This window comes from Caloenas nicobarica, chromosome 6, assembly GCF_036013445.1.
Source record: "Caloenas nicobarica isolate bCalNic1 chromosome 6, bCalNic1.hap1, whole genome shotgun sequence".
Taxonomy (NCBI): domain Eukaryota; kingdom Metazoa; phylum Chordata; class Aves; order Columbiformes; family Columbidae; genus Caloenas; species Caloenas nicobarica.
The window spans coordinates 24,672,247-24,694,590 of NC_088250.1; the positions used below are offsets into that span (position 1 = coordinate 24,672,247).

General features: G+C 40.8%; 1 protein-coding gene across 6 annotated transcripts in view; it reads left to right on the forward strand.

Moving 5' to 3' along the window:
• The window catches only part of ITGB6 (integrin subunit beta 6), a 55,574-nt gene that overhangs the window by 2,383 nt on the left and 30,847 nt on the right, over positions 1-22,344 (forward strand). For 2 of the 6 annotated variants that reach the window (XM_065637316.1, XM_065637322.1), the window contains exons 2-5: positions 3,242-3,461; positions 19,366-19,430; positions 19,881-19,957; positions 20,705-20,784. In XM_065637316.1, the coding sequence (XP_065493388.1) occupies positions 19,897-19,957; positions 20,705-20,784 (141 nt within the window). In that variant the 5' untranslated portion in view covers positions 3,242-3,461; positions 19,366-19,430; positions 19,881-19,896. Of the gene's footprint in view, positions 1-1,367; positions 1,809-2,374; positions 2,545-3,241; positions 3,467-11,444; positions 11,558-19,365; positions 19,431-19,691; positions 19,710-19,880; positions 19,958-20,704; positions 20,785-22,344 lie in introns of those variants that run through there. The other 4 variants (XM_065637317.1, XM_065637318.1, XM_065637319.1 and 1 more) reach the window with 4 other exon arrangements.

Below are 22,344 nucleotides of genomic sequence, written 5' to 3' on the forward strand. Positions count from 1 at the left end.
TCCATTGCTTTCTTAATCTTGACTCAGTCCCACCTATTAGATGGAAAGTCTAGGTGTCAAAGTCTAAATTTAGCTCACTTCATTGTTTATGTAATGTTTCCTCCAAAAAGGGTAAGTGGATGCCACCTGAGGGACAAGAAAAGCTCATGGCTATCATTTGCAGCAACCTCAGTATTAAACTGGTGCACAAAAGATAAGTGCCACAACAATGTAGTGTCAACCAGAGTTGCAGGTATTCGGGACCCATACGAAGACTAACAAGAAATGAGGATATTCTGTCCTCCCCAGCATGTGTCTGGCATCCTGGCTTGTCAGAGTTTGCAAACCTCTCCTTCTTGAGTCATCAGATTAAAAAAAAAAAAAAAAAAAAGTGAAAAAATAATGTGCCAAAAATGTAGCTGGAAACACTCTACTAAAAGAAGGATTTGGCAAGCTACACTTAGGAGGAGACTACACTTACTTAAGAAAATAAAAATAGTAAAAACAAACAAAAAAATCCCCCTCAGATCTAATAATTTACCTGTTATTAGGTTTTGGTCCAATATCTTTTGACAAATTAACAATACTTTTATGTTAAAACTATCATAATGAAATATTGTACTTTTCCACTATCCTGACCCAGAAGTTCAGCAGAGAAGTTTTATTGCTGATTATTGTTAGAAAGTCATTCTGTAGGCAGTTAAATTCCATTTTCAAGGGCTCCTAATAGAATTCCCTGATGTATCACAGTCCTAGCAGCACATTGATGGTGAAAGCCCAGAAAAATAGTCCTTATGACTTTTATTATATAAATCTATATCAGCATCTGTTACAAGGAGCAAGGCTGCTGGGTTTGTGTGAGGTCAGGGGAGATCTCTGGTGCTGCTGACACTCTGGTCCCCCCCCGCCCCATGCTCCCTGGCTGCCGCGAGCAGCTCATGCTTTTGGCACATGGTGGGCACGCTGTTTGGTGACCCCCTGTGCTGGACATGGCTCGCCAAGGCCGTATGAGACTCACTGCGTCTGACTAATGGCAACTGACAGCCAGAAATGAGGAAAGCAGGGAAATACCTCCCACCCCACACAGCTCCTGGCTGGGGTAACATGGTGGGCTTCCTTGCTCCATCCTTCCGCATCCTTGTTTTCCAGGCACTTCTGGCCTCCTGATCAACAGCCAATTTACAAGTGTAGGCCCTAATTAGCTTACAGGGACATATAAATGAAAAGCCATGATAGGAGTTCATAGGGGATAACAAGTGTGGCTGTTCTTCAGAGTGAAATTTGTCCTCTGCTAGTTTTTCCATCCAATTCTAAGGGACTCTTCTCTTACAGTACAACCTACTACTCCTACTCTGACCTTACTGCCTCTCCTATCGGTTCTACTTCAGGTCCATCCTTGAAGCTCTTCTGCTTGTCATTTGTTGCTCTTCTCCCTTCCCTCTGAAACACCACAGCTTGGATGGTCTCAGAGAAAATTGCCTCCCGCCACTGTCCTTTCATACCCTAGCACAGGCTGGACTGAACCCAGAGCCATCTCTGGCCTAAGGCAACTTTCTGTTGAAAAGCAGACACAGGCATGAGTGACACTGACATTAAAGAAGCACCCTCCAGCGGTCGCCACAGTGTGCCTCCCTGGGCTCTGCTTGCCAGGCATGGTCCTGCCTGAGCATGGCACTGCAGCACAGCTGGTCCCACCTGAGGACAGGGACACACCGAGTGGGGCAGACCTTTGCAGGGTGCCCTGCAGCACCCCACATCACCCACCCTCCAAGGGACACTGCAGCTGCTGTGCCACCAGGTTGCTGGTGGGAATCACCCACAGGCACAAGGTGAGTGGAGTTAGCCGAGGGATTTCATTTCTTTGAAGGCAGGGAGGGGGAGAGGACGACACAGGTGTTCATTCTGCAGCAGCACATCCCACATGCTTGCAGCACAAGGAGAAGCAGCATAGGGCCCATTGCTTCCACACTTGTGTGCACCGGCCCAAAGAGCTGTGCCCCAGGCAGGGGCAGTGGGGTGTGAAGAGGGAGGGTGGAGCATCAGCTCTTCCTACTTGGATCTTGCAGGGACAGGATGGTTGCTCTGTTTATTACTGCAGGCAGAAGGAAAGCGGCAGTACAGTTGCTGAGGGGTCCCTAGCTGGGACTGAGGCCCATGGGGTCTGCATTGGGCTCCTTCACCTCTGTAGTAGGGCAGCCAGGCCATGGGGAAGGGGCCAGTGGGCTGCTGATCCCACCGTGCCACTGCAGGGTGCCCCAGGCACCACAGCTCCCAGCTCTGCCCCAAGTAATGCCCTTTCCCTGCCTCTCAGGTTTTTCCAATCCTCCACTAAGTGCTACATAAGATACTCATCTCGTCCCTGTCTGCTTTCTGTGTGCTTTCCCTTTCCTTACAGTGCACCCCCAGCTCTTCATCTCCTGCCCAGGGAAATGATGTACACGCTAGGATGCTTCTGCTCTTTATTCTCAGCTTCCTACTTAGTACCTTAGAAGAGAATTTTGCAGCTGTTTGCTGCTCTGATTCACAACCCAACTGGTACGGATGCTTTCTTGTTCATACCCTAAGGTAATTTTGCCTCCCTGCCATTTCTGGTTTGGGCTGGGTCTTGTCTGGGATTCATCTGTTGTTTATTCCAAGCTAATATTCTGCTACTTAGTTCAAATGACCTGATTGTACATCTGTTAAGATGAATCTGAAGTGCAGTTTATGGGGAAGATACACCTTCAGAACGTGTGTGCGACCTGGGCAGAAAGCAAGTGCATGAGAAGTGGAAGCACTGCATCACAGAAAGAGGGTGGATTAGGATTATAATGAACGTAAAACTGTTAAAAATCCAAATAGCGTGAACATTACTCATTAAAATAATGGATTAATTATTCCAGTGACATTGTGCTATGTTTCCTGTGGTGAGAGGGCTTTTATTTCTTTCCTCTGGAGTAAGGAAAGAAAATCGTTGCTCAAATCACTATTGACGTAAAGCACGTGAATTCCAGTTTTGTTTTTATGAACAGCCTCTATCATCATGTCTTGTGTGGATTGCCTCATGCTCATTGTACTGTGGGGTTGGACACACTGTCACCATTCCTATAAATAGCCTGCTTGGTTATGAAGGACTATTAGTGTTCCTTTGTGAAGAATAGGACTTTTGACTAATGGCATTTTAGGCCAGTTTTCTTCAAGCTTTCTAGAGGGGTTAGGGTTTGGAGAGTAGAAAACCTGCTAAAGAAAGCCAGTAATCAAGGTATTGATGTTTAAAACGCAGACACCCGGTGAGCTTGGAGAATTCACAAAGAAAACCGAAGTTAGAAGGAGCAGGATGGTGGCGTGGCTGTGAGGAAGGAGGCTTGGCTGCAGGGCTGGCAAGGAGCACGGCAGCTGCCATGCGGAGAAAGAGGAGCTCCTTGTGATCCAGCAGAAAGCTGGGCTGCTGCACGAGGGCGGCTGCACCCAGAAAAATGCTCATGTGTACTGGAGAATGGGAGGTAAGGTAATGTGTTTTTCTATATATGTTTGGAGCAAAGTAGGAAGTAATTGTGTGCAGAAAATCTTGTGTATCACCTGTTTAGCTGGTAGTATGATCTTCTAAGTGTGGAGAGCACCTGCAGATGCCTCAAGGTTGGTTTTGTAGGGATGGATGTTGTTAAGCTTGTAGACAGAGTAGGAATCCTTGGCTCTAAGGATATAGGTCATTTGGGCTGTGTGACCCTGTTTCTGTGAGTAAATGTGCTGGAGACAAAGGGAGCACACGTCCTGCTGGCCACGCAGCCAGGGAGGTTTTACTGCATGCAGTGCAAGAGGTTGAGCACAGAACAGCTTTGAATGACAGGTAACAAGATTTGGTAGGTGTCTTCTCCTGATTATTCAAAGCAACAAATTTCAAGATATTTGGGGGTTTTCCTTACAATTAGCAACCAGTGTGGAATTCAGACCCCACCTCCGCATCCTGGGAAGTTTCCAAGGGTGCACTGAATCAACAGCAGCACCCTTTCTGCAAACAGTGAGTCTGTACATAAGATGATTGCCCTGCTGAAAGGAAAAGAACAGAGCATTAAATTTAGGGATGTGACTAACTTCTTCTGAACAGCGAGGAAAGCACCACACTTGCCAGCTATCTCTTCTGTGTATTTCCTCAGCTGTGGCCGGGGCCATCTGATGAGTGTTTCCCTGTCGCTCGCAGTACAGCGCAGTCTGTCTGCTGTCAGCAGCTAATGGAGTCACTCACAAGACGCCATCCCTGGGGAAAAGTACTGCTATCAATAGACCTGTTACTGCGTCTCTGGTTGCAATGCTCTCAGCACTTCTTTTGCTGTGCCACCATCTCTGATGATTGTGTCATTTTTGAACAATGGTCTTTCACTGTAGAGCTGCCTCTATTCAGGATGCCAAAAACCAGTCCTTGTCCTTCTGGAAGAACTCTAGATTTCTGTGAGCGATCTCTGCTGTCCTCAGTAACAGACACAGGTTCTAAGGTACCACAGGCTTACCAAAAATGTGCAGAAAGCGAATGAGTATTCTCATTGCAGCAAGTACTTTGAATAATAGTCTGCAATGAATGTCATCATCAGATGCTTCATCGACATACATCCTACCATGAGGAGTTAAAAATAAAGTTGTGGGGAGTTTTGTTTGTTTGTTCTTAGTTTTTGTTTGTTTTTTACTCTGAGAACAAAATATTTCCAAGCTACTGAAACAGAAATGGAAAGTGTTAATCTGATAAGAAGTATTAGAGAATACCACCTATTTGCTCAGCTGAGCTTGCATGTCTATGTATTAAGATTGTGTTTATAAGGAGTTGTGTGTTGGTCTAGACAGAGGTGAGCTAGAAAAAGAACAGAATTAGCCAAAATAAAAACAGATGAAGAATGATGAGCCATGATAACATATTGTCCAAAGTATGTAAGATTATGTAAATACTTAATACAATTCATAGGGCATACAGTCCTCGTTAGTGCCAGTAAAGTCAAGGACTAGTCAGTGCAGTAAGTCACTTTAGTGACTGAGTCATGTGGTTGAGATCTAATCCAAAATAGTATTACAGTTAAACACCTTTGTAAGAAACTTTAGCTAACAATACTAATACATGGTCGAAAAGAGAACTGAGTAAACTAGCACTCAATTTGAACATTACCTGTTCTCTCTTTGGTAGATGGGGGGGACAACTTTATTTAAAAAGATGTGTTGCTTGGTTGGTTTGGTTTGGTTTTCCTTATGCACACAGATTTTTTTTTTTTTTTTTACCACACTTGATGGTCTTAACACACTCCCCAAATCAAGTTGTCAAAATTTTAGTTGTCAGAAAGCTATGGTGAAGTCTTCAGCAAAATGCCAATGTAGATTTTTCTGTATTAAGATCTAAATATCTGAGCTATTTTTACATGAACAGAGTTAAAGTTGTTGTCTCATATGAACCTTTGTTCAGATGCCTCATTATGCTGCTTATGTAAGAACAAAAGAAGAAAACCCCTTGTTATTCAGACTTTTCATATTAATTCTGGATGGCTGAATAAGTTTGAGTGACTCATGACCTATGTTAAAATTTAACGCCAGTCTTTAATGTGTTCAGCCTGACACATGGTGTATCTTATAATATTGATATATCTCATCGACCTAGCAATCTGCATCAGCTTGCTGAAGCATGCCATGAAAGCAAAATGATACGGTAGTCCTGATCTACTTCTCTGTCAAAGCTTTAATTAAAACTTTCACACTATCTGTTAAGAGTGAAGGGGCTTGGGGAAATTCATAAGATGGCTGTCCTGTCATTAACAACATTTCATTTTGAAAGTTTAGGAATATAGGAATATGCCTCTTAAATCAAACTTCTGTGACCTGGTCAGCAACTCCATGGTATCTGAAACTCTCATCTGACTTGCTCACTGGTATCCCATATATAAGAAAACACAAATGAATGCATCAGATTTTCCATGTACACCTGCTCAGCACTTTCTCCCAGTAACAACTGAAGCAGCTGAGGTGAGCTCAGCAGACGGGCAGAGTCTTCTTGGGGGTACAGAGGTGCAAACCTAAGGCCAGGTTTCTCCTTTAGGGCTTGTTTCCCATTGCTGGCACCCAGACAGCCCAAAGGCTGTGACAAGGCAATATTTGACCATCTGCAGGCTTGTCAGCTGGAAGGTAGAGTCTGATCAAAATGAGGTTTCATTTAACACTACCTGCCCCTGCAATGAGACCCTGCCAGACTACCTGGGAAAAGCATTCATATGATAAAGCCTCCTGGATGTGTCTGCAGAAGTGTCTTATTAAGGTCATATAGAGATTGGGTTTTCCTCCCTTAGGAAAACCGTCGAGAGGTTAGGACTGCAAATGCTGCTGTCCCTCCCCAGGGCAGAAAACCAACTTGTAATGATGATCTTTATCATCAGCGGAAGATGCTTCTTGCCTCCTTCGATCTCACAGTGCAGCAATTCCTCTCATCCAGTAGCAACGGGGTATTAAACCCACAGCCAGTACCTCAAATGGCTGTATAAAATCAGCTTCGGCAAGCTTTGCTCCCTCTCTGACCGTTTCCTGGCTTCCACACCTCCTGTGCTTGGCTGTCCTCCACCCAGACTTTTAGGCTCAGATTTGGAAATCCCCTGCTCCTGACATGAGACTGTTATTTTTCTGGCAGTATTTACCTGCTGTCCTTGTAGAATAGAATCAAGGCCTCTGTGATGCCTGTGCTGTTATTCAGAGTATTAATAGACATTATAAACAGAAAGAGCTGGACAGATTTCTCCCACAAGAGCTGCACTAAGGAATTTCTTCAGCCAGAAAGGCTGCCCAGGTTGGAGCTTGTAATGTGCTGTCTCACCCTCAGCCTGGACTGATTCTGGTTGCAAGAGAGGAGTAACTTCTTCCAAGGAACAATATTCCTCAAGCATCACTATAACAGCAGAAGCAGCACAGTACCAGGATCATAAAGAAAATGATATACTATGAAGACTGCAAACTTAGAAAGATATAAGCAGATGGCGGGGTCTTGAAAGATTTGTTAATATGTAAGTTTAGAAGCATGAGCTAAGTAAAACTAACATTGCTCAACACACAAGGATAGCAAATAAACCTAAGAGGTTGTTGGTGGGGTTTTTTTAAGCAACAGGGAAGAAAAAGAAAAATACTCCTATAAAAGTGGTAAGGATGAATCAGCTGGTAATGCATGAGAACAGAAATATCTGTTCAGGATGAAGGAAAAATAGGTTTTATTACTCCACATGAGCAAACTGATGAAGGAGACATAGTAAAAATGAGTGTTTCTATCAGTAATGTGACTGCAGGCACCATGAGTAGTTGCGTATCAGCAGAGTCTGATAAATAAGTGCAATGGCTTTGTTTGCTTCTGTATATGTTTGAAACCATAAATACTGACCAGCTTTCCAAAAAGGAAACAGAAAATTATGACAATGATAAATATATTCTTTCCACAAGCACTGCTGGCAGTATTTATTAGATAATCTTTCTTGAAGTTGTTACCATGATTTTGACTTGTAGGTCATGTACCCATCCACTTTATCTTCAGGTAAACATGACACAGGCAGAAGAGGGCGTTGATGTTTTTCCTACATGTAAGAAAGTTCACATGCTACAGAGCAAGAGAGGAACTTCCCTAGCTTCGAAGTCCAGAAAGACAGCTGAAAAATAAAATGAGCAAATTATATGTTGGATTGATATTTTCCGGCCCAGATTTCTTCTGTGTAGCAGTAAGCACCTGATGTGCCCAAGTTAGGAACCGGTTTGCTCTTGACTGTGTCTCTAGAAGATGCGGAGTGAGGCACCTCCTGTGTGTGAGCCCCAGCGCTGTGTTTGCTGTTCCTGGAGGTTTGCTCACAAGCACTTTCAGGGCTTGGTGCAGTCTCTGGGTGTGACCAGAGCACCAGTATTTGACCTGTTTGAATTCTTCCTTGGTCTCTCCTGTTGCTCTTAGACATTACTGAGCAAAGCTGGCATCCTCTGATGTAAAAGGGCATTCAGATGCCTCTTCCAAATTAACATTAACTCATTAACCTCTTTAACCTTGTGTATATTTTTCGTACAGTTTTAAAATTTTGTAGCAACCTTATGGTAGTTAGAAACTCAAACCTCCCTCCTTATTAGGTGGGCAGGGTCTTGCTCTAATTGAGAAAGTCTCATCCACCAGATCGTTATCTTACTGTAAATCAAAAGCAAGAATAATGCTGAAAAGAATCACATAATAACTGTGAAGTATAATGAATAACTGACAGCTATGACTCAATGTCTGCATTTCTTCCCTAACACAACACTGTATTGTAGACTGGCTTTGAATTGGTTTTTCACATAGTTTCAGGTAATGATTAACTCCCAATGACTAAAATACCTCCAGGAGAACCGATGAGACAGCTCACACAGTTACTCAAATTCAAAAGTATATTAAAGCTTTCACTTTATCTCTTTCATTCAAAAATACTTTTATTTTAACTGAACCTATTTTAAAACTATCCCATAACTGTAAAGGCAGCAGTACTATTGCAGCATAATTTCAAGCTAAAATGCTTGTATTCCAGGCAGTTTTATTATTTATTCCTTTTATTGAACGGAAGCCATTTTAGTGTCTGTGGCAATGCAATAATCTCTGGGATGAAATATAACTTTGTACCAGCTCACATCGTAGGATAAAAGACTGAAGGAGGGAGGACTGAGAAGAACACAAAGCAGGGGAAATCTGTGTGAGTAGGTTTGCCCTAAAGGAAAGGCTCTGACTGCAGCGTTTCATTCCTGAAGAGGGTGTGTTAAAGCATGCAAGATAATAAAGAGCAGCAGATGTCTTAAGAATTGATGTTATGAGGAGTGTTGTAAGGCATTTAACTTTTGAGAAAAGGATTTTTCACACAAACTAGATGAATTCCATCAGAGCAAATGTGGTATTAATTTTCTGGAACCAAGATTGTTATTATTGATATCAATATAGTGTACCATGATTACATTGTGTAACATACTACAAAATAAGACATGATAAAAATATATATTTATATATCAGTATAATCAGTTCAATAATTGTAAGCTAGCAAATAGAAGTTTGGGGGACACTTGTAAGTAACTTCCATGCCTGGTTTTGAAAAGCAGAAAGAGGTGACTATATAGAGAAGAAATATCAGATGGGAGCAAAACGGACAGGAGAAATCAGTACTGAAATGCGTGGGAATGTGATATGAATGGTCTGGATGTCAGGAATAAAAAGGATGTGAGCAAAGTAATTTTAAAAATTGCACATTATCATAGAAGATGAGCTGAGGTGTTTGTGTACAAAAATGGTGTGCAAACTGACACAGGCTAGAACTGCAGCACCCAGACTGACGCCAAATCTTCCACTAAGAACAAAGTATGGTGGATGGGTGATCTATGACTGAAAGGCAGTTAAATCAGCGTGTAGACTGTTAAGAAAACCAGAAACAAAAGCAGAGGCACGAAGGCACCACTCAGTGACAATGAAGTCGCCTACAGAGGCAGAGAGAGGTAGCATGGGCAGGATGGAAATTTTCAAACTAAAGATCTTCTGAAGGACCACTAAGGAACTGTTACATATATCCAACACAGATGACAACAAGCATGAAAGAGAAACTTCCACGCATTGTCTCATTGCAGGAGATTTTAACTGCTCAGAAATAGAGTATAAAGCAAATGTTACTGATAACGGTGGAGCCAGTTGTTCCAGGGCGTAATAGCTGGAAGATTTCATCATTAAGCACTCATTGGACTACCATTATGCTATTCTAGGTGTTAGATAGTGATAACATACAGCAGCTGGTTGTAGAAAATAACCTAGCTAAAGTTATCTCAACTTGATTAAATTGAAAATAATTTAAAAATAAACAAGAATAGGCCTGTTAGTTTATAAAAATTTGTCCTTCTGAAGTGTCATACCTAAAGAAATTAGTTTGCAATGCCAAGTGGGTGAAGGTTCCAAATCTGAGTATTAGAGTTTCTTTAATTTAAAGAATATTTAAAAAATCTGCACTTTGCACTGTAAGTAGAGAGTGAAGGGTGTTAGTACCTTATTGCATAACAAATCCTTACAAAAAGTATGTATTAGGAGTAAGCAAAGAGAGTGAAAGTCATAGGGGAAGAAAACCCCACCATATCAGATCATCAATGAAAATTGTATCTTGGGAACCAAGAAACAGAGGTTGCGGTCAGATTTGTCAAGTTTACAGACTTATGATGTGCAAACAAAATTTGAAAGACTGAAAGTTTCTTCTACGATATGAATAAATGGGGGGTTGGTATTTGGTAAGGATGGGGTAGAGACTAAAGATGGTACAGATACTGTCCAAACCAAATAAATTATTTTTCTTCTTTTTGGTGAAGAGGATGGTATAGAACACAGAGAAAAATAGAACCAGGATGGGAAGAATCTGTAGAAATAAAAGTTAAAATTTACAAACTTGAAAAGTAAATCCAGAATATAGTAGGCCAATAGTGGAATGATGTCTGTTTTCTATCCTAAAATGCTGAAAGAATGAGCAAATTAAATTTCAAGTACAGAAGCAAGCTTTTCTTAAAAGATCTGCCAAAACAAAAGAGAGAGAAGAGCAGAGGAAAAAGTGACATCACATCTACACCTTCATTAATCTGACCTTGGTAACATGGACATTTTGTACACATTTTTGCAAGAAATAATAAACAGGGATGTGGAGACAAAATGGACAGTATAGGATGAAAGCAGTAAATGTTTAATACAATGTATAAGGGCTGAGAAAATGTATGTATGACACCATCTGTTCTGGTAAGGGAATTATTGGGGTACCTAAAGGCTGGGTAGTGATTCTCAAGCATTACAGTTTCAGCTAGTCTCTAAAAGTATTATTACTTTCATTGTTTCTAAAACTGGCATGGTCAGATAAGAAAAATATCCATACCATTATATGCACATTGTGGGGGAATTTGAGAGCTGGAGGTGTGGGGTGGAATTTAATAGCACAAGTGCCAGATCATCCACAAACTGAGATGGAAACAATTTCTGTTATAAATTGTGGCTTATCAGCTGGGCAAGAGAAAGACCATAATGTCTCGGTCAGCTGTAGAACGGATGCTGAGAGAGCCGGGATGGAGCTATGGGAAAGGCAAAAATGGTCCTCGTGAGATACGATGCAGGAGACAGAAGAAGGGACACATAAGTACAGACGCTGTTGCAGGAAGCTCTGGTCAAAGCTCCTCTGGAGTACTGTGAACAGTCTGCCACTCATAATTAGGACAGAGAATTGAAAGAAATGCAGAGTGGTAGTACTGGACAAAACAAAGAATGAGGGCTATACAATTGCTGTCTATAAATACATCAACGGGGAGGGGGGAAAGAAGGGCAGGGCAAATACTAGGAAAGGAAAGAAGTTATTTAAGTTACCAGACAATGTTGTCATTAAAACAAATGGATATAAATTGAAAGTGAGTCCATCCAGGCTGGAGCTGAGATTTCCAGCCATGAGAAGAGTGAAGTCTCTGAAACAGTCTTCTAGTAAAAGTGGCAGGAACAAACCACTGTAGGTGAGGGTATCACAGTAAAATGGAACTTATTTGCTTGCAAATTGGATAATAGAGAACTCACGTAGTTCTTGCAAGTACTACAAAGGTGAGTAGAACCACTTTCTATTTGCCTCTGTGCCAGAGTTGAACAGTCTGAGTAGTCTTATGATGGATTTTTCATCAGTTTATTAAGAAAGTTAAATAAGGTGAAAGAACACATCTTCAGTATCTATGAGATCCTTTGTAGTATTGTGCCTTCTGCTTTGTACTGTTTTGGCAATAGTATTTTTTAAAATTTCTGTTGATTTATCGGTTCAGATAGAAAGCATGACTATGGCCTCCTGTGACAATGTTAACACGAAGTTAAGAATTAAATTTAAAAAAAAAAGTTTAAAATTATGGCAATTCTGTGTGCTAAGTGTCCAACAGAAGCACAGCAATGCAATTGTAAATGTATGAGATAAGAAGCATAAGGTGTCAGTGGATCAAATATTATTGACAGTATTTACATGATCAGTCATTTTGAACTCCTGGAAAACATTGCTAAAGAAAATCTGCCCTGCCTTATCCTTTTGGTATTACTCAGCCAAAAGACTTGGAATTGATTTAGTTGATTTTATTTTTATTTAGAGATGGTTCTATTTAGATGTTCTTAGTCTTGCACGGTTTTAATTAGATATATAATATCAACAGTTCTTGCCAGTACTTCAAGAAGGATTGTAGAAAGACTAATCATTCTATATATTTGTTTTCCCAATGTTTCTGTTTACATATGAGCGGACACTGTTGGTTTAAATTTCCTTTCTGTTTCCATAAGAAACACACACATAACAATAAGTAAGATTTTCAAAATACAGTTAATAATTTATACTGACAAAGATATTGGAAACAGTTTCTGGCATTTCAGAATCACGTAGATGAGCTTATGACAAAAACACTAGAGTAATGTTCTGTTTAGTGTGACAGGAATTAAAAAAAAATCACACAACAAAAAATTGTAAGTGTAATATCACATAAATGATGAAGTTGTTGAACAAAGCTATGAACATTTCCAAAGGTTCTTACATATGTAGCAAAGCAAAATATTGCTAAAAGGTAATAGGGCTGTTAGTATCTGAACACCTTTTTTCCATGGAACTTTTAAAGTAGTAATTTCTCTGCTCCAGAGTAGCAGAGTAGCCGTAAGATGGCAGCACTCTGCACAAAAGGCTCCGCAAAACCCTAAATCCTGTTCTCCCAGCCAGAGTCTGCACCCGCTGTGGGGAGTGAGTGGCCTGATCGCTGTGTGTCTGTAAATAGAAACCACACTGGCCAGGTCAGGGTAGCTCCTAGAAAGCTTCAGAAATGGAGATGCTTTCAGGCAGTGCCTGAGCCCGTTTTCTTACTTTTTAGCAGCTGTTTAGGTGCTGAGCTAAACATGCTTACCTGTTTCGGTTCTTCTAGATTAACCTTATTCAAACCCTGTGTTTTAGCAAAGCACTGGACTTCCGTAGGTCTAACTACAGCGAGGTCAACTGTAAGATAAATGTATTTTCTGTGTGTAAGACCAGAGTGGAATCACTTTTTAAAAATGATTTAGTCCCAGCTCAGTAGTTTAGAATTTACATTGGATAGATCAGGTACACCATGTCTACACAACTCCCCCAGCATTTTCCAAAGTCCTCCCTCTCTGTTGTCATCTAGCCTAGCTTGCTGCAGGACTGTGCTAAAGCTTCACATTTCTCTCACTGCTGCTGCAACCTGCCTGTCTCAGGGCTGCCTTCAGCCCTTCTGGAACAGGGTCAGCGGGTCCAGCTTGCATTTAGCACTAATCTGAATGGAGTAAGTTGCAAAAAGCTCTTCAGCTGAAGTGCAGGAGGTCTGAGGTGTTGTGGAGTTCAGTGCTCAGGGTGGTTCCCACCACCAGAACCTTCAGCCTTGCACCAGCACCAAACAGAGGTGCTTGTTCTGGTGCCCCAGCACCAGGTTTTTATAGCTCAGGGAGAACAAAGTCTACCATCTAACTGCAAAAAGCAAACAGAAACTGAGGCCAGATTTGATAGGCTGTGTGGACATCCCTGGCGTGTTTTGAGTGCTGTGGGCTGGCCAGCAGTCCTGTTCGAAAGCTACGTGATTTTCCTACCGGTTCCACCTGAGCCCTTCAGCAGTTTGGAGGTTTGATTATTTCACTTTGAGTGTGAGAGTGTGTTTAAATCTGAAAAGCAAACAAATCTTTCAGGGTGCTCACCCACGTGAAGGAAACCAAGGACAAAGTTTTGCTCACACCCTCGGCTGGAACTGGCTGGGTCAGAGCTGAGAGCATGGTAAATATCAGTCGAAAACACCCTGAGTTTTCTGCCTGCTGTTCATTGCACAGCTGGTGAGCAATTCCTCCTTCTTCCCCCTCTCCCTCTCTGTTCAGAGGTGGGTTGTTGACTTCACTCCCTGCCCTCATCTAACAGCGGTGTGCCGCTCCAGAAACGAAAGGAGACCAGAGCATGAATCATGGCCTGAGTCATGGATCCCCAACACGCCGATTTGCTCAGAACTGGAGGGGAAAAATTCCTTTCCTCTGTGTGGCTTGTTGGTTCCCACAACCCACTGGAAGGAGCTACAGAGACCCCTCATCTCCTCCTAAAGCTGCTTTCCATTGTGTGTAGCTATGCTTGCAAACCACGCCTGAAGAGGAGAGCAAGAGAGGTTTTGCCTCTCCACCCCCCTGCCCACATTTTGGGTGGGCTCTGTGGCTTACCCTGCACGGCAGTGTTTTGGTCCTAGGCCGCTAATGGGACATGATATTGGTACACCCCAAAACATGGGAGCTTGTGTGAAGCAGCTCCGTTCACATCTTTGCTTACTGCAGGCTCCATGTTGTTAATACAGGACCCAGATGCTTACAGTGGTTTCTTTGGATTGATGCCATTTTCTTTTGGAGCAATACCCATCTCTCACCGTGCTGATTAACAAAGAAAGAGACAGCAAATAGTATCACCTGGCATTTAAAATTAATAAATCCAGATGCACGTATTTATTTACACCATGATTTGCTAGGTGATACTATTGTTTTATATCTAGAGAAAAATTGGAGTAAAAAAAAAAGTACAATATCACTGATTAACTACACTCACTGTCATTGTGAATTTCTCCATTAAATATGACTATTCATTAGGGATTGTTGCTTCCTTTTTAAATGTTTTTGCCAGTTGTCCCTAAAGTATTTCTAGGACTTATACTGCAGCGAAGGTAGAGACAAGAAAGTCTTCCCAGCATCATCACTGTATTTGTCTGTGATTTCATTCTGTGCTGGATTGTCCTGTTTGCGGGACTTTCACTCCACCACTCAAATCACCTCTATTTCCTTAGAGATAAAACTAAGTTTCAGATGGGAAACTTTTTTTTAAGCTTCCTTGCTTAGCTAATTGACAGGCATCCTCTGAAACATCTGTCATTGCTGTTCTTTGGAACTGGGTCTGTTAGGCTGCTGGGGGATGTATTTCTGGGTAGGCTTTTTCTGAAGAAAATGCCTTCCGTTTCTGCTGGCCTGAGAGGCTGAAAGCACATGACTCTGCAGCTACAGAACATCTGTCTTCTTTGAAAGAAAGTATTTTAACCACTAATTCTGCAGACTTTTGAATATTCCTGAATATTCTCAAAATGCTTGACCTAAACTTTCGAAGTCTACTTTGATTCCCCATTAGGGATTGACATGAGCTTTCTAGATAGCTTTGATTTGGAAGCCAACCAGGGAGAGAAAAAGAAGTCATCAGATGATTCAAATACAAAGCAACCTGCCTCTGACCTAATGAGTGTCCCCCTTTGCCTCTTACTCATGCACTGAGTTGGTGAATGTCACTATAGGTGACAGAGAGCAGGGAGACCCCACCTCACTGTTTCCAGTCCCGCAAAACTCCCTTATGAAGGGCAGGAAGAGAGAAATGTTTTCTGAACTGCAGGAGATGCTTCCTCCCGCATTTGTAAATACTCTGAGAATGATCTCAGCCTGTGCAACATTCAGACTTTAAATTGCTCAGTATTTTTCCAGTCTTTCAGGGTGAGAGTGTGTATGAGAAGAGCACTGGGAATTAAGAGCTGGGTTGTGTGCGAGGCCAAGAGATCTCTTACAAGGATTTCTCATCCATATGGATAGCTCTCCAGCTTAAAATGAAAAGAGATTCTCCTAGCTCTGATGAGCTTGGGACATATTCATCTCTTATGCTGACTGATAAGCTTTCACTGGAGCTAACATGCCACCTCTTCCAGGTTTTGTCTAGCACAGAAGGAACTAATTGTTGTTTTCTCTTGGGCTGGTGTCCCTGTATGTGTAATTATGCTACATCAGTTCATACTATTTGCAGGAGAGGCTGGTGTTTTTTCTAAAATGAAGTCATTTTTAGATTTGAAATAGCCAATGGTGAGGCACGCTCCTGTAGGCAAACACTTCCCATTCTTGAACCTTTACAGACCCATCACCAGGCTAACTTGTGGATTCAGCTCAGTGTGCCAGAAAAGACACAGCATTGTTCTAGCGGAAAAGAAGCCCGCTATTATTAATGAAATGCAAATTGAGGCTAATATTTTTGTTTTATTTCTTATTGCCTGTCTCCAGCATTATCTGTCTTTCTTTCTGTACCTCAATATTCAATGCTTGTTACTCATCAGTCAATTTGTTAAATCACAGAATCACAGAATGTTAGGGGTTGGAAGGCACCTCAAAAGATCATCTAGTCCAATCCCTCCGCCGGAGCAGGAACACCTAGATGAGGTTACACAGGAATGTGTCCAGGCGGGTTTTGAATCTCTCCAGAGAAGGAGACTCCACAACCCCCCTGGGCAGCCTGTTCCAGTGTCTGTCACCCTCACTGTGAAGAAGTTTCTTCTCACATTTAAGTGGAACCTCTTGTGTTCCAGTTTGTACCCATTGCCCCTTGTCCTATCATTGGTTGTCACCAAGAAGAGCCTGGCTCCATCCTCATGACACTCACCCTTTACATATTTATAAACATTAATGAGGTCACCCCTCAGTCTCCTCCAATTGTTGATTGGATGAGCAGAATATCTGTCTGTGCTATCATCATGTATTATAGGTGTCAGATATGGGAGAAAATGCACTAAAGATTTTATCCTATACAAATTTTATTATATTTTAAAGAACCACAGACTTGCATTGGTTAGCATTGCCCATACTGAAAGATAAAGAGCTGTGTTTTTTTTTTTCTAATGTTGTCATTATAAAACCATAATCCTGATTTAATTGAGACCAGAATTTGCTCAAAAATTAATATATAGGGGCTGATGAAAACAGTAATAATTATGTTCTGTCTGTACTATAAACTACCCTTTTGTTACTTCTCTTTGGATTGATGCCTTTAATGTGGGTGAACAAAACATGACTGTCTTACAAACCTTCTTAAAGAAGGGGAACCTTGCTGTCAAACCAAGCAAGTCCAGGACCCCAAAGGCTTTTACACATCATCCCCACATCAGCTTGGCAACTCCAGATTCTGATTCTACTCTTCTAGCATGTGTGATAGCTAAAGCACATAAAGCATTAAATTAGTAGAGGAATTTCCTGGTCAACTTACCTTTAGATATTACACAAGATATTTGGTGACGTTTCAAAACAAGAATCATCTGTCAACTTCCTGCCTAGGTTTTCTTGCCTTGCCCAAGATCTACTCTTGGTACATGCTGTCTCCCTTCCTGGACCTCTCTTAACCTCCCATGCCCCTGCTAGTGTGGTTTTTTTACGCCCACTGTGTCCAGTCTTGTGAGCTTCTCATTGTGCGAGTTTTTTAAAATCAAAACTCACCTTGATTTTGTCTCTTTTTTCCCTGTGTGATTTTGTTGTTGTTTGTTCTGCTACTTTCTTTTGCTTCTCTGCTGTCTCTAGACAATCCGGGGAGGTCTGTTCTTAATAATTTGCAGTAACTTAGTTATTTTATTCAAGCAAGACTTATTCAGTCTTTGGCAGAGGCAGGCACTTAGCCTCCGGTTATGGTGTCCTTGCCAAGACCTATATAAAATATTACCACACAAGCAAATGGGGAGCTGATAATATCAAACAGAATTTGTATGTTTTATGTAGGCTGTGTTATTTGTTCTGTTGACACTAAAAAGTTTTATATCTTGAACCTAAGATTCCGAGCTGTTCAGCTGGCTGGTCCCTAATCTGGGACGCTGATGGTGTCTGGTACCTTTTGGTGGCTGAAGGACTGCCACCAAGTCCTTTGAGCACACGCTTTGAAGTGTTATATTAGCAGGGACTAGTGACAGCTACCAAGTGACCTTCTACATTGAAAGGGAAAGCACTGGATTTTGGAGCTCCACAAGGCTGTAGACACAGCAACAATATTAGAGGACGTGTACACAAATGTAAATTAAACCCAGGGAAATAAGATGTGTTGGATGGCACTTACAGGAGGTATGAGGAAACATTTTCAGTTGACTCCACTTCTTTTTGACCTTATGTAGTTACAGTGTCCTCACAGAGTTGCATCTTCACCATCTGAGGGAACATAATCTAATCGATGCTTTTTTTTAATGCCATGGGAAATTGCTATAGCTGAACAACTGCCTTCCGAAGGACACTCCAAGGTATAGAAAGCAGTTAAAGGAGACTAAGAAATGTTGTGAATAGAAATGTTAACATACGGTTCCACAACAGCCTAAGCTGGGCTAAATGAATTCTAACATATTCTCACCTTTCCTGCCAACTCTGTCCGTCTTTCCTGCTCTCTCCCTTACCTGGCACTCGCCCGGGACTGGGCAGCCACACAATTCAAGGGACCTGCCCAGGTGAAAAGTAGCCCTCAAGGAAGGTGACTGGATTTTAATTGGATCAATTTGAATGAGCTGACTGTTTGTTTGGATGTGAGTGCTGGTAAGAGTGAAAGGGTGGGAACACAAGGGCAGGGCAAAGGTAGGCTTGGCATAATTCATCTTGAGCTGTTATGAAACTACCCATGAACTGTGTAAATACTAGTAAAATTGGATGTGCCTGGGAATATTTCCAGGCATCAGAGTGAGATGTCTATGCTATTAAACTGTTAAAATGCTCCCTGGCATGAATTTGACCTCTTCCAATTAGCACTCTCTGCAAACAATTTCTGGGCAGAGTTTGGTTGCTAGAATGGTCCCAATAGGCAATTTGCAAGCATAAACTCAGGTCTTTCTCTGCCAGTTGGCCTCAATGCCCAGGAATGTTTCAAGGCATGTTGATTTTAACTAGTATAGACCCATCCCTACCATCACACCGTACCCCATGACTGCAGCTACCATCAGTTTGAAAAGGGAGTTCTGATCCTGCCAGTTCTCTTGGTGAGAGCAACCTACTTATGAGCTAGCTTGGGTAGGATTTCTGACTCCAGAGGGAAAAAAAAAAAGGATATATGTTTTCAGGCCAGCAACACAACTGATGAAATTATAATTTTATGTGGCAGTGTGTAGAGTCGGTTGCAAAGCTTTATGGTAAGAGGGGACTGGTCCTGAACAAATGATTTTCGAAACAGAAAATACCAGAGCATAAAAGATGGGAAGAGATTAAATCTACAACTAAGAAATTTCCTTTAATAAGGTTGTAAGAAATCCACATTTTGCTTTCATTCCAGGTGGGAGAAAAAAAAAAAGAGAGAGCAATAACTTGTCATATTGTTGTATCTGTGTTGTGGAATATTTGGCCACTTATTAAACAGAGTTAAAGCTGACATGATGTTTTTTTCAAGTCAGTTGCAGAACTGAGAATTCATTTATTCCTTCTGCTACATATTAAAAAATCCACAACTGCAGCATTTCCTTTTCAGTTTGCAATGTTAGTAAAATAAATGCACTCTGTACCTTGAATTACTGAAGCCAGGTCCTCAATTCTCATAAATGTTTGGGTTTTGTGGTTTTGTTGTTGTTTTTTGTTTTTCTCTCTCTTTTCTTCTCTCCCCACAGTTGCCTTTACAAGTTTCACTCCACGTCAGGAAATCTGAAAAAATGGGATTTTTACACCTCTCCAGGTATACTCACTTGGCAATCCTATGATCCGTCTGCCTATACGCACTCCCTCAGGGAACAATTAAAGGCATTATTTCAGAGGAGCCTTTTAAAAGCTGCTGTACACACAAAACCTCACTCTCGTGGCTGGGTTGCTCTAGGACCCAGAGCGACTGGGATTGACAGAAATCTTCACCTGAATGAATTTTCCCCTTATACCTTATAAGGAGTCCAGGAAAACAAGGAAGTGATAACCATGTTCGCATTGCTTTATGCACAGCCTGTCCCCATTACCTGCCCAGGTAGCCCTCGTTTTCACTTTTATTCATGGTCTGTCCTGGTGGGGTTGAAGTTTCCTCACAACCCGGTGTAGGTGATTTCTGAAAAAGTACCTTGTGGGAACGTCTGATTTTTACAACATTCTACCTTTACGCAGACGATAATTAACATGCTAATATTTTTTTGTTGCGCAGCCAGCACTGAAAACGAATGGGGATTGAATTGCTTTGCCTCTGTTTCCTATTTCTGCAAAGAAATAACTGTGTGCAAGGTAAGGCTCAGGGGTAAGGAGACCCATTTCAAAACTGTGTTTGCATTGTTTCTTGCTTGAAGTTGATAGGAAATAGCTTTCTGTCTTCTGTATTTAATCATTCCTTTCTGTTGAATGACTTATTTTTTCTCTCTCCTGACAGATTGCTGTAGGGCTACCCTGCAAATTCATCTAAGATTTATGTGGTCATTACATAGCACAACATGTATGAAAGAGATGAGCATTTGAGCAATTTTGGTTATAATAATCACTGTTTGATCCACTGAGAAACATGATATTATATATGTGACTGTGTGTTTCACTGGTACTTACACAATAAATTAAAATCATGGCAAGTATCTACAGACCTCAGTGAAGCAATTTTAAGTGTGTAGAGTGAACATAAATCTTTTCTTTTAATATCCCTGGTTATGTGGGCAATGTCTTAGCTGTTCCACACCAGAAACACATGTAACACTTTATCAGGTACACTGGAGAAAACAAGTAACACGTTCTCAGTGAATGCCAACTGTAAAGCATGCACAAATAAGTATGTTGATTGCCAGTAATTGTGGGGTTTTTTTAAATGAGTGTTAATCTTTTACCAATACAAATACCTTTTTGAAGGAATTTCATCACTAATTGTAAATATGGCTAAATGTATATGCATTTTTCACCTCCCACACACTCTAAATGACAAGATTCTTCCTAAATTGAATGATTAAACACCTTATTAATAGTCTTTTATCTTCCTGGATTTAAATTTAGGGATCTGTTCTCAGGAAAGAGCAGTGACTTGTGAAGATTGTTTGCTTTCCGGACCACAATGCGCTTGGTGTTTTCAAGAGGTAGAGTAAACGATACAAAAAAATTTCAAAGACAGACTTGAAGTGTTGTAGTAGCTCTGAGTGATGAAAAATTGACTTAATTGGGTCAGCCTGTAGTTTTGTAATGCATGCAGTGCTTAATGAAGTCTTCCTGGGGATCAAAAGTGCAATTCAATCTAGACTTTATGGTCTTATTAAAAAAAAAAAAAAAAAAAAAAAAATAAAAGGAAAAGAGAATCTTCTTCATCTAAGGCAGAAATAAAAGTGAAGTGAATAAAAGTGCTGTTAGAGGGGCTCAGGTCATCAGCCTTAAGGCTGATTCACCCACGGTGCTGATGATGAAGCACCAGACATCAAGTCAGAGACCAGACTGCATCTTGCATATTATATACCAAGCCAGACAGTGTAAACAGAAGGTCTTCCAGTCAGTTTGCATATACAAATGATTAATCTGTGGTTGATTTTAAGTATGACGATAGTGTCCGTTTTGTAATTATTACGATATAGGTGTGTTTTGGCTAAAACATTTGGCTTAAAATAGTCTGGATTTGTTTCCCATATATCTATTGCAAGCTTTCTGTGTAATCCCAGGCAAGTCACTCAACATCTCCACTTTTAAAAATTTCACCTGTAAATGATACTAAATAATATCTCCCTATTTCATAGTAAATATTCTAGATCTTAGTTCATTACTATTAAAAACTTGCCAGAAATAATACAAAAAGAAAATAATTTTTTTTTTCATTATAGTTTCTGGTTTACACCTTTGCTGTTAGAAGTATTTCTTACTTTTTTTGAATAGCAATATAATATCTAGGGTGGGACTAATACGCTGCTTTACGAAGTAGCTGACAAACACCAAACAACACTTTAAAAAAAAAAGTTTGCTAAAAATAAAACAGCAGTTTGCAAAAAATGTTACCATGGGAAATAAACCCCAAACAACATCCACATTTGCAGTAGTTTTTATGTTTGTACTTAACAGCCAAAATAGGATTTTCTTGAAATGAAATTTGATCACATAATTTTGACTACTGCCACATATTTTCAGAAAACAAAAATGAGACACAATTTATTTTTTTTTAAACTGTGGAACTATTCAAAACTTGAGTAGTAAATATGACTTTTTTTTCTTTGTTCATAGACTGATTCACTTGTTTGCTAAAGAACATATCAAGAGTGCGAAAGACATAGGAGCTTTAGTATCAGAGTAAACCAAAGTGCTTCCAAAGAAACCAATGTTTTCTGTAGGATAAAAACGCGCTTTGTAATTGTATTTGAATTATGAGTTTGTCTCTCCACATGTTGTGAAAAGTCAGCAACTCAAAGTGTGTAACTAAAGGAGACGATACGTATGTCCCTGTGAAAGTTTTATTATGATATTATAATGATACCTGATTTTTATGCTCCCTGTATTTAAAGCAGTGGTGAGGGGTTTGCCTGAGCAAAGACATCAGATTTGGTCTGAAGAATAATAAAACACCGTTCCCATCAGGGGTCTCAACATTGCTTCCACCAAAATATATAAAATCCCTGATAATCTTCAGTCATGAAGGGTGACCTTTTGGTGGAAAGAAGGGT